We start from the raw sequence: 12022 nt of genomic DNA on the forward strand, positions 1-12022 counted from the left end.
ACTACAAAGTTAAATGCTTTAAATAAATGTTATAATACTCAATGTTTTATCAGAAGCCATTGCAGATTTAACATAGGATCATGGAATAGTTAGGGTTGGAAAGGACCTTAAGATCATCCAGTTCCAACCCCCCTGCCACGGGCAGGGACACCTCACACTAAACCATGGCACCCAAGGCTCTGTCCAACCTGAACTTGAACACAACTTCCCTGGGCAACCCATTCCAGTGCCTCACCGCCTTCACAGTAAACAACTTCTTCCTTATATTCAATCTAAACTTCCCCTGTTTAAGTTTTAACCCATTACCCCTTGTCCTATCACTACAGTCCCTACTGAAGAGTTCCTCTCCAGCATCCTTGTAGGCCAGAAAATATCATCCAGCTACTTTAAAAACGCTGATAAAAAGCTACTCCAATTGAAAACACAAAAGCTGAAGTGCAGAGAACTGTATCACAGTAGGCATTTTCTGAACCTGTATTTCAGAATACTTGCATTTTTCCCTTCAAACACTACAGATGACCTCCTACAGTGAAGTCAAAAATGAAGGTGGGGAGAAACATTCTAAGCCGCATTATTTCATGTTTGCCAGACTTAATTTGCATTCATACCTGGATACTCTAGCTTTTAAATCCCAGAAGTTTAAGTTTCCATCAACATCTCCAAGAACCAGGGTATCTCCTTTCCAGGCAATACATGTAATGCTACCCATACTTCCCTGAAAATATTTAAGAAGCAGAACAACATCTCATGATTAATGGAGCCAAACATAGGAACAAACATTTCTTTTTTTAAATATTTTATGACATGAAAGGCCAAATTCTATCAAATATAAGCATTTATCATGTCAGTCATATTTGCTTCAGAAGACATTTCCTTGTAAGAAATTCTGGATTTAAAGCAATGGAAATCAATTCTTTATCTCTTGTCGCAAGGAAAGATCAAAATGGCAGACCTCATTTATCACAATACTAGCATAGAGTAAAAAAGAAAACAGAAAGAATTCCTATTTGTAAATTCCATTTATCAAAGCCTTCAGAAACAACTGAAAGAAAGACTATTCTTCAGAATAACTAAGAAAAGAAAAGCCAATTTAAAATTCAGAAAAGAATGCTCCAGCCCACTCAAGTCCTTACGATGCAAGATAAAACCCATTAACAGAACACAGTCATGCTTCAATAGCATCCTCTTTGTAATTCAAGCTTTTGTATATGCTTTATTAAAATTCTTAAAAATAGGTTGGGTAATTTATTCAGAAAGCCAGTCAGGGCCTATAAAGATTCTGAATTCTAAAAAAAAAATGCATAGAATCATAGAATAGAATCACAGAATAGTTAGGGTTGGAAAGGACCTTAAGATCATCCAGTTCCAACCCCCCTGCCATGGGCAGGGACACCTTACACTAAATCATGTCACTCAAGGCTCTGTCCAACCTGGCCTTGAACTCTGCCAGGGATGGAGCATTCACAACTTCCCTGGGCAACCCATTCCAGTGCCTCACCACCCTCACAGTAAAGAACTTCTTCCTTATATCCAATCTAAACTTCCCCTGTTTAAGTTTTAACCCGTTACCCCTTGTCCTATCACTACAGTCCCTAATGAAGAGTCCCTCCCCAGCATCCTTATAGGCCTCCTTCAGATACTGGAAGGCTGCTATGAGGTCTCCACGCAGCCTTCTCTTCTCCAGGCTGAACAGCCCCAACTTTCTCAGCCTGTCTTCATACCGGAGGTGCTCAATCAATCAATTCATTGATTTCAACAGTATTTTCAATAGAAAAGTTAAGATTGTAAAACTAGAATTGGTATGGCTTTTGAAGTTGGAATTTTAATTACATATTTTAAACCACTGCATTAATGCCCACTTGTCACTACAAGGCATATTCCTGATTTTTTTTTCTGGCAATAACAGATGAGAAAAAGAAATCAAAGCATCAACAATACAGGAAATTTGAACTCACATCAGGAGGAATTCGTGCACTGTCTTTTACTGCGTTTCCTTCTACTGTGAGATGATAAACCTGCCAATCAGCACCTGTAAATACAAAGTGCTCTCTGGCAGAAATGTTCTGGCTCAGCTCTGATTTACTTTCGGCTTCCTGTAATAAGCTTTAAAGAGAACACCATGAGACACAAGTATTTCCTTCTTGAAATCAGAATTGCAAAGCAAATATTCCATAACTAATGCATAGAGGCAGCACAAAAATGAACGTATCCTTAAAACAATTTATCCAGGAGCAACAGCTAACTCATTTATACACTTGTGGAAACTTTCATGGGCAACTTCTCATGGTTTTACTTCAAGCATCAGGTGACTTCTGGACTGCTGCACCTGAAAAACAGGTACTCTATTTCTCTCATCCAGCAATACATCAAAGAACCACATCTAAAAGCTAAAAGGAGGCCCATTAAGTTGCTCTGTGTTATGCACTTGAGAATCAGTTCCAAAATACTTTGTTCTGTAGAACAACGGCACATGGTGGAAAAACAACAGATGCAGAATATCATATTAAAATGAAAAATACCTGATCACAGAAGATTCTACGCTGCTAACTTCAGTATCTGATGCAACCGTCTGCCGGGCCATGGCCTCACGGGCTGCTAACTGCTTCTTCCTCAGGCTTTTTAAGTTGTGAGAAGGTGACCACTCCTGTGAAAAAAAGAATGGCAAAGACAAATGTTTACTCCCCGAATTTACTGGGGATTTTTCTGTTAATTTTAATGATTTCAATGAAGACTGTCTTTCTATAATCCCTCCCTCCATCACCCAAAGGAGCACAATTGATTTTTCCACCAGTACCTGTTTTTTAATTCCCTCTTATTTGATGACAGATGAAAACGGAAGGATGAAAGCACTTATCTGTATGCTACAGATACAATAACATTTTGATGCAAAGTTGTTCAGAGGTTTTGATACTATCTCAACATACTACATTCAACGTACAGTAGGTAGCAGATTTTATTCCTTACCAAAGCAGTCGCTATGGGGAAGTTTTTAGACATTTCTCTGAGCAGAGTGCATGTTCTGACATCCCAGATCTCCAGTGGTTTGTCTTTAAATACCACAGCTAGATACTGCCTAAAACAGGTAAGAATTTATTACATCAATATTAACAATTCCATATTAATTTGAGCATTTCACTTCATACGTGTTGTTCATAGCACCACTGCAGAAACCCTCTAAAACTAAGGAAACAGAGTAATTTGGCTGTAATTTCATTGTGTTGCTGAGGTGCAAAGAGTGTCTGAAGATGAGTCTTCTTTCAAAGCTAGAAGAATCAGAAATTTCTGTCATGTGGTGCTGCTCAGTTACTGTAAAGGAGACCAGAGAATTCATTCAGAGAAAGCAGCAGCTCCTCTAATTTAGCCATAGTCAGCCAAGTTGATGACTGCACAAGGTATCAAAAGGACATACTAAGGCTGTAGGTTGGACAGATTTTTAATCTGATCCAGACACATGCCATTTCTCCAATCCAGTGATAAATGAACATAAAATCCTCTTGCACTAAACCACTTGACAGTTATGTCTTCAGACCTTTCATCTGTGGAGGTAGATGAGTACACCACTTTCAACCTACCACTTTTCACGTTTAACTTGAGAATACAGAGGCTCTGCAGCTATATGTACCCTTCATAACTGCATTAGTCTCCACTGAAATGAACTATCCTTTCTTGTTCTCAGTTAGCAGTCTAGTCTCTTCAACTATGCCCACAGCAGATCTTAATTTTTAATGCATTAATAAGACCATTTTATGGTTGAACTCCTCCAGTTCTGGTTCACATACATACTACCAAAAATATTCCTATACAAGCTTAGAGAACATTATTTTTTTCTCCACTGTAAAGAAGAAAGCACTCACTTTTGAAATTCAGAGACAGCACCATATTAAAATCGACACTTTTAATTTCATTTACACAGGAAAGCAATCTCAGAGTACTACTGTTATTACTTTTGATACAATAAAGACCAGCGTCTCTTGTCACAGGCCTTATCTCAAACATGAGCAGGACTTGATGCAAACAATGTGGTCATTTATCAGCTGACTCCTCAAAGAGCAGTGCCTCACATCTGGTTTTCCAGTAGACAGTTTCTAATAACTGTGTGAAATACGTAGTTAGAAAAACTGATGAATACAGCAAAAATCATCCCACCTTTAATGCCAATCTTCTAGTTTTAAGTATGCCTTAAGTTAGAGAAAAGAGAATTAAGTCATAACACTCATAACTGACAAAAACTGTTCAGCACTTTTACTCTTCCTAATATTAACAAAAGGTCTGTTCAGTGAACCCAATTCTTAAAAACCCTAAAATATTAATGACTGATCTTGCAGTGTGTTTGGATCCTGAAGTGAGAAAGTCAATCACACAAACATTACAGCTTTTGCCCTTTGAACTAATATTCTGAAGTCTTTTTCTCTTTATGCTTTGAACATTTTTCTCTGCTCTCTGGAGTGTTTTTTTTCCTGGAATTTCTATTATGTCTATTAAGTCGTGAGGATCTTCATGCAGTAAAGTAAAATCTATAAACTTCACAAGGCTAATGTACTTACTTCAAATGAGACACCTTTATCATTTCAATAGCTGGCTCATCATTACCTCGCTCCCCACGAAATGCAATGCTCCTGCCTGGAATGCAAAAATAACATGGGAGAAAACAGAAAGAGTAACTAAACTAGTTTATTAACTATTCCGTTTGTAAATAGAAATAGCTTACAAACTAAATGAGAATATCTCCAAGTAACCTGCTGTATATTACTCTTGTCATTGTCGAACTTTTACTGCATTTCAAAGGACTAAATATCACATAAACTCTAACTTACAACCTCACTCACTTCCAGAGCACTGAAAGCGATGCATCATCAGCATTACATAACTATATAGAGATATAATTTTGCAGTCAAAGCCAACGGGATCCACTCCCAAATCCCCAAGGTGGAAATTCATGTGTAGATTTCAAGTTCTGTAAGAGAAATGAACTCCGCCATAAACTATGTCTGAAAGCATTCCATGGTGAAGTACTCATTCTACATTTAGCAGAACCATTCTCTCTTTCCAGCTAAAAGAACATTATAATCTTATCCCCAACAGAATTTTCACCCACCCGTACAACGGGTTGCAGAATTAAAGATCATATACATATCATTAAAATAACTAACCTACAGAAGAGTATCACACCATCTCCTGTGCAAGTTTCAATCACCCTAACTTTCAACAAAACATCGAGTTTTCAAACTTTAGCCACTCTTGTGGCTGCTCATAGCTAAATGACTTATCTTACACCAATCCTGTGAATACATCTAGTTATCAGTGATGCTGGTTAGGGCTCTCATGTCAGAGGCCAGGCTACAGGAAACCTCCCAGTTCTATTTTCTTCATTAATGATGAATAATTTTAGGAATTGTCTTCCTTATCTTAATTCAGAAAAATAAATGAGAATTTTGTCAACATGTTTATGAAGTAAATACAAGTCAGCACAGTTTTCCTAGCCCTCAAATAGAAAGTTGGGCTAAATAGTGATGGAAGAACCAACAATCAAAGAGTTAAGTAGTTATGCCTTTCTGGTAAGCTTTGAAAGAGGAAATGTAACATTTTCTAAGCAAAGCAAAGCATATGCTTTAAAGCATATGCATAAGATCTCATATATTCACATTTACTTGAAACTTGTTGCCTAAGGAACTATGGAACCTTTTGCCATTTATAAATGTTTGAATACTGATTTACAAGCTGAGGGAAATATCAAAATCCCATTTTACATGAGATCGATTTTACAAAGTACAGATCTTTTTTAGTTTTGATTTTAAACAAATGAACAAAAGACATTATACAGAAAAAAGCATCAGTACTGTCACGTTAGAAGAACAGTCTCCTTGTGCAGCACCCTGGAAGTGAAGAAACTGGGTCTTTTTTTTATAAGCTTAAAAAAAATTAAAAATTCACTTTATGGTATATAAAGCAATTTAGAGTTAGCCCAAGTGTTACAAGATTCAGGCACTTCATTAGAAATTAAATCGCTCCAGGTTTTCACATTCAGAAATAATTTAAAATCATTCAATGCTTCCTATTTTGGGCTGTCTAATCTCCCAAATTATACCTCCCAGTATTGTGCTCTTGAGTTCAATCATAAATATATCTGTCATTCATTTTAAGGCCAGAATAGCTGAAAAAACACCCGTCATCTGTTAAGTTTGCTATCAAAGTTATTTATCTTTTAACCCTTCCAAATCTTCTAAAATTATGTTATTACTAAAATAGCCTTTTTACATTAATGCACACACTCAAATTCTGGCCATATGCCTGGCCTAACATAAGCTTAAACAAACCCAATTAAAAAAAAAACCACTTTATGCTACTCATTAAAGTTAATTATCTATTGCTGATATAAACCACAATAAATAGTTCAACACCATTTCAGACACACATGAAACAATGGGTTGAGACTGTGACAAAACACATTTGAAAAGACATGCGTTTTGTGAACACAACACACCACTATACTGTGTGAATGCTTCTAAACCTCCTGCAGACACGTATTTATTGTTTTAATAATCCAAGCCACAGGCATTTTTGCAAAGGTGTTGTTTCACGCTTGTCGTAGAGAACCAGATGGAACTTATTACGTGGCTTCACAAAGACAGAGGAGCAGAACAAGTTAAAACTCCTCTTTATTATTTTGTCATGACAACAGATGGGAAAAAAAAGGCAGCAAGAACCTATGTTTGTCACTCCCCAGCAAATCTGTCAGCTTCTTGTACAGATTTCTCAGGAAGTACTAACCTGTTGGTAGGTCCACGAGCTGCAACTCATTCCTTACTAGCCCCAGATTGTTAGGTGTTGAGGTGGCGAAGGAAATAAACCCAGTCAAGCTTATCCACTCAATTCCCCTGTCATCAAAAGAGTACATGGAGCATATGAGCCAAAATATTCAGATGGCCTAGCAAATAGCTGAAGTACAGTAGGTTTTTTTCATACATATTCTTCAATTTGAAAACAGCACAGAAGTAATTTTTTTACAGTATATGGAACACTATATTTAAGCATAAAAAGAAGCTGCACATTTGCAACTATGATGTAAATATGAAGTTAGGAAATTAAATTAAAGATCTTTCTTTTCAGACTACACTTGTTTGGTTGGAAGAAAAATTTCAGTGAGAAAAACACTGGAAACTTCTGCAAAACTCCCTCACAGACGCTCAGCACCAGAGTAGATTAAAATCACTGCTCTGATTAAATCAGTGGTTTACCAAATGAGAACTATCAAGTAACTTGAATTTGCCAGCACACAGAAAAACATTCATATGCATAGCAGTGTGCGTAGACTTGATTCTTTCAGTTCAGAGAGAGGAAAAACAACCGATTAGCAAAAAAGAGAAGCGCCGAACAGATCTGACAGGCTTTCAGAAGAGAACTGAAAACATGGTAATATTTTTTGTTGGTTTAGATGATGCCAAGGCAGACAAAAACCAAATTACCTTGAAGCCTGGCAAGGATGTAAAGTTACAACATACTGTCAGCACATATGGATTCTAATTGAATTCTTAAAATATACCACAGGCCACAAAAGAATGGGAAGCAGCACTAGGTGGTACTGTTCCAAAAGCAGATAGTCCTCCATCCCTATTGCCCACACACACTTTGTGCCAGCAAAAATGGCTGAATGGTTTATCTGCGAAATACATCAAGGAAGTGATTTAAACAAAAATTGAGATTGTTCTAATGTGGGCCCCCAAAAAAGTTCATTTTAATGGATAAATGGGTTTAGGTTTTTCTCCAATCCTTCAAACATAGATTACTTAACTACTTCCAGGACAAGTCTTCTGTTACATCAATTGAAAGAGTCATGGTCTCTCTTGCACGAACATATGTGAAATATGAGAAAGATAAATAACAGTATGAACGAGTTACTGTCAGTAAATCCAACTCATGTCGTATTAAGTTCCCTAAATGCAACTTATACATGTGAAAGCAAAAAGCACTCCCATAATATTTTGCACATATTTGTTACAGCCATATTTACCTTTTTTTTAGTTCAAGTTTTAAGAAAATGGGAACCTTTATTCCCATTATTCCCCTAAGTCCTCAAGTAAAGTTAAAAATTTAGGACCCAGTCCTTTTTCCAACGAGGACCTATGAAAGTTCAATTGAATTCCTGAATATTTCAAGTTAGTGAATAATTTCAATCAAAATGAGAAGTATTCAATTATGCATTGAAACATTATAGGAATAACTGAACAGAAATCTACAACTGCAGTAATGTGTGACTGCAAGCCTCCAAAGGGTCTTAAATACAAGGAGCTTTCTGGAATGGAAGAAATATCAGTTCTGACACCTAATTTTTATCTATTATTCTACCGTGTTTTTTTGGAAAAAGCACAGAATACTCCTAATGCATTGTTATTGCCAGCAGCAGTCACGATTCTCGTTCCAAGACTTGAGGCATTTTCTATACTTCTTTCATCAGCTCAGATTGAACAGGACAAGTCCTTTTTCTGTGCTGCTACCAGGCAGTCTGTCAATACCAATAAAAATCTACAGAAACACAAGATACTCATAATTAAAAGGAAACCTTAGCTTAGCTAACTGCTGGCACCTGAAACAGTACGGTTTTTTTTATTGTCATGCATGTAAATGAAGAATCTGAAGATAGTGGTTCAAGTTTTAATGAAGGAAACAAGTAATGTCTTCTCTATTGAATTATCTCAATTTGCAAAATTTCCTCATAAAAGACATCTTTGTCTGCTAGAATTAAAGGTTACATTCAGCTGTAAATTATTCCTCAGACTGCAGCCACTCTTTCAAAACCTGAAATTCTCACAGAATCCTAGAATGGTTTGGGTTGGAAGGGACCTTCAGGATCATCTAGTTCTAGCGACAACCTCCTCTAGACCAGGTTGCTCGAATTCAGGGATTCTTTACTCTCAACTTGTCTCAGCTATTTCAAGGGTAAGATTCAGGTTTGATTAATGATTCCAATGCAAACAAATTGTGCTGAGTGTACTGAAGCAGATAAAAACACAAATTACTCTTCTAGTTGGGCATGGATTGTTGCGACTCTGTATCGAGTCAGCTGCTAATCAAAACAGTTATAAGATTTCTAAGAAAAAGGGAAAGGGAGGAGTGGAAATAAAACCTTATCTAAAAGCAAACTGTATTAAAATCTCAATCATATTATCAGAAAATACACTCAGCCTCAAATTTTAGTATTTAAAAAAGAATTTTCTTTCTACTTTCTCAAGTATTTGTATGTTCTACATGCCAAAAGTGAACATCAGCAATGGAACAAGTTTTTCCTTTTTAAGAAGAGGATGGTTAAGAAAGAAATTACAATTAAGTGCTGAATATGCTACTTCTAAGATCAATGTACAGCCTGTAATGGCAACTTGAGAATTCAATTCTGAATACATGGGATTTCATTGCAACGCTGCTTATACTTGCCAGTTAACATGTATTTACTAATGCACAGAAATAAATCCAGCTCAGGAACACTGTATGACAGAAGTGGCAAATAGTTTTCATTCATCTTTCTTTATGTGAGGAAAGCTTCGTGAAGAGGTGATGAATGTTTGCAAAGCAGCTTTCCAAAGGGGAGTCAGCTTAAACAAAACTGCTAAACCAGCTGAAAGTGCTAAAATTTGGGTGTAATGCAGTGATTTTCAAGTTTTGCCTGCAGGCCATACACATTCTCCTTGCAGTCAGTGAGATTTTAATTTCAAGAATTAAAGCTGTTGCAACCTTGAACTTGCTGAGTTTCAGTGAAAAAGAATGAGAAGCACTGCCCCACAGTTATCTCTCAGAATAAGCAAATACAATGAGGCAATTAAAGACATGCAAATAGAGTACCTGCAATGCAGCTTCCAGTTCACTTTCACTGAATATGTAGCTTCTACAGAAGAGCACTTTAATCACCAAAAAATGTCACAATTGCTAGTACCTAGACAACTCAATGGCCATTATTTTAGCACACTTGATACGTAAAGGACAGTTGCTGTTCCAAAGACCTTAGTTTTGTCACATTCTCAAACTATAGAGCACTGAAAATTCTGCTGGCCTTGAGTTACAATTTCAGGGTATTCCCAATTACATACTAAAATAATGGTGTTCCCTGACAGTGTATTTTCAGACAAAATTGAAACAGAGGCATTAACCAATCTGTCTGCATTTGAGAGGTAAAGCAAGAATTCCCACTGAAAGAAAAAACTGTTCCACTTAAAAAAAAAAAAAACAAATCCCTGTGCTTTATTCTGCACTGCTTAAAGCATTCCCTTAAACTTGTAAAAATGATGTGGAAAGTCACTCAGACCATTTAGAGCGGGACTAAGGAAATTAAACCAATGATTAAACACTCACCCAGATAAGCGCTTACGGCTAAATAACATTCACAGTCATTTTAACTTTGTTCTACAAATACCACTTGTGCAAGGACAGCTGCTAGAAAGACAATGGATTCTTGAAGTTTCTCAAGTGTTGCAAATCCCTTACAAGCTGAAAAGCCCAAATTGACAATACCTCCAATAATATACAAAGCCTAAATAAAAGCTAAAGAAATATTTCTTCAAAAGTGTATTTCCTCCTGTCTCCCCATCTTAAATTGCTTTTATTTTAATCTGTGAAATGTTAGTAGTGGTTTTCATTTTGCATTTTATAACCACCTTAAAGGTGTGTGCTCTTGTTCTGCATAATAGAAGATAAAATGAGAAGAATCCTTTAAGCAGTTAATGGTATGAAACCAGAAAACTCATATGGTTTTGAACAGAAAGGGGAATTCTATTCTTACAGTGCCGACTAATTGTACCACAAAGATAAATATACTTACATGATTTCTGCGCTAGCTTCAAAGCAGGTTTCTATAATGAACTCTTAGTGTTATCTATCCTCAGTCACCTCTACTTGTCTTAACTTCTGACAGAATGAACAGGATAATAAAGATCCTAATCTGATGAAGGCCTCATGCCACAACTTTGATAGGAATTTTTACTAATATTACTATTAAAAATAAATACCTTATTTTCAATGCTTAAATTGTCCAGAAATATGTATCTAGCAAGCACCATCTTGAGTATGTTTGCCACTAGTTATCCAAAGAATTATGCCATTGTGTACACAGTCCAGGAACTTAACAACTTACTCTGTACCTCCTTAGGCTGGATAAATACTGAGTCCTTTATTCGGTCTTTAAAATCTTTTAAAGCTAAAATTCTTTTTACTGCAGTTAGGACTAAAACTGCCTCAACAGCAACTTCAGCCCCAAAGAGGCAAAGGAAATAAACCTTGGTGTGCAAACCAGAATTCTCTGAGTCACAACAGTTATATAAATAAAGACACTTTATTACAGTTTCTTGTCCTAAAAAGGCTTCTTTGTACTACAATGCACTAAAGAAACTGGAATTAGTTGGTATGCATTCTACACCGGCAGGCATCCATATAATTCCAATATTTAATTCAAGGCAATATTCACTCTGATTAACTTCTTACACATAGCAAAAATACTGTTAGGGTAGACTATTGAATACTCAATTTTCTTGATCATCATTAGCAATGAAGTAAGACACCCACCCACATTGCTGGTACAGCATTAGTTACATGTTTTACCGTTTGATCCCAGGAGGATTATAGTAGGAATTAAAATTAAGGTCTTACTTGACTTCACAGGAGTGGATGCTTAACTCTTTGTGTAACAGTCCACTGGTAAGATGAAACACCAGGACAGACCCATTACTTGTACCTATTAAAAATATATATACACACCCATTTTATTCTTCCCTTCCATACTTCAGTGAACAAGACATTTTCCTGCATTTATTTCTTGGATCAAGACATTTCCCTGAATTTATTTTTAGAACTTCTACAAAATCTTTTCATTCTTCTTGCATTTTCACAACATACCCAGTAGCAGGAGAAAAGAATGTTTCTTTTTCTTTTGATTACTCGAGGTACATAAATGACTTAAGGAAGAGTATTAACTATTATCTCACTGTAATCCCAGTGGAGAATCATGGGTAGATGTTAGTTACCAAATCATTAAAGCAATTCT

The 12022-nt window shown here is 36.3% G+C and overlaps 1 protein-coding gene across 4 annotated transcripts in view; it reads right to left on the reverse strand.

The window, feature by feature from the left end:
- WDR11 (WD repeat domain 11) overlaps positions 1–12022 on the reverse strand; it is a 48016-nt gene that overhangs the window by 15404 nt on the left and 20590 nt on the right. For all 4 annotated transcript variants that reach the window (XM_062635311.1, XM_062635310.1, XM_062635307.1 and 1 more), the window contains exons 11-17: positions 11629–11713; positions 6769–6875; positions 4545–4620; positions 2965–3073; positions 2520–2644; positions 1956–2103; positions 609–715 (exon numbers count right to left, since the gene is read on the reverse strand). In XM_062635311.1, the coding sequence (XP_062491295.1) occupies positions 609–715; positions 1956–2103; positions 2520–2644; positions 2965–3073; positions 4545–4620; positions 6769–6875; positions 11629–11713 (757 nt within the window). The remainder of the gene's footprint in view (positions 1–608; positions 716–1955; positions 2104–2519; positions 2645–2964; positions 3074–4544; positions 4621–6768; positions 6876–11628; positions 11714–12022) is intronic.

The sequence above is a fragment of the Pezoporus occidentalis genome, unplaced genomic scaffold, assembly GCF_034315485.1.
Source record: "Pezoporus occidentalis ecotype Australia unplaced genomic scaffold, CSIRO_AGI_Poc_V1 ctg45, whole genome shotgun sequence".
NCBI classification, from domain to species: domain Eukaryota; kingdom Metazoa; phylum Chordata; class Aves; order Psittaciformes; family Psittacidae; genus Pezoporus; species Pezoporus occidentalis.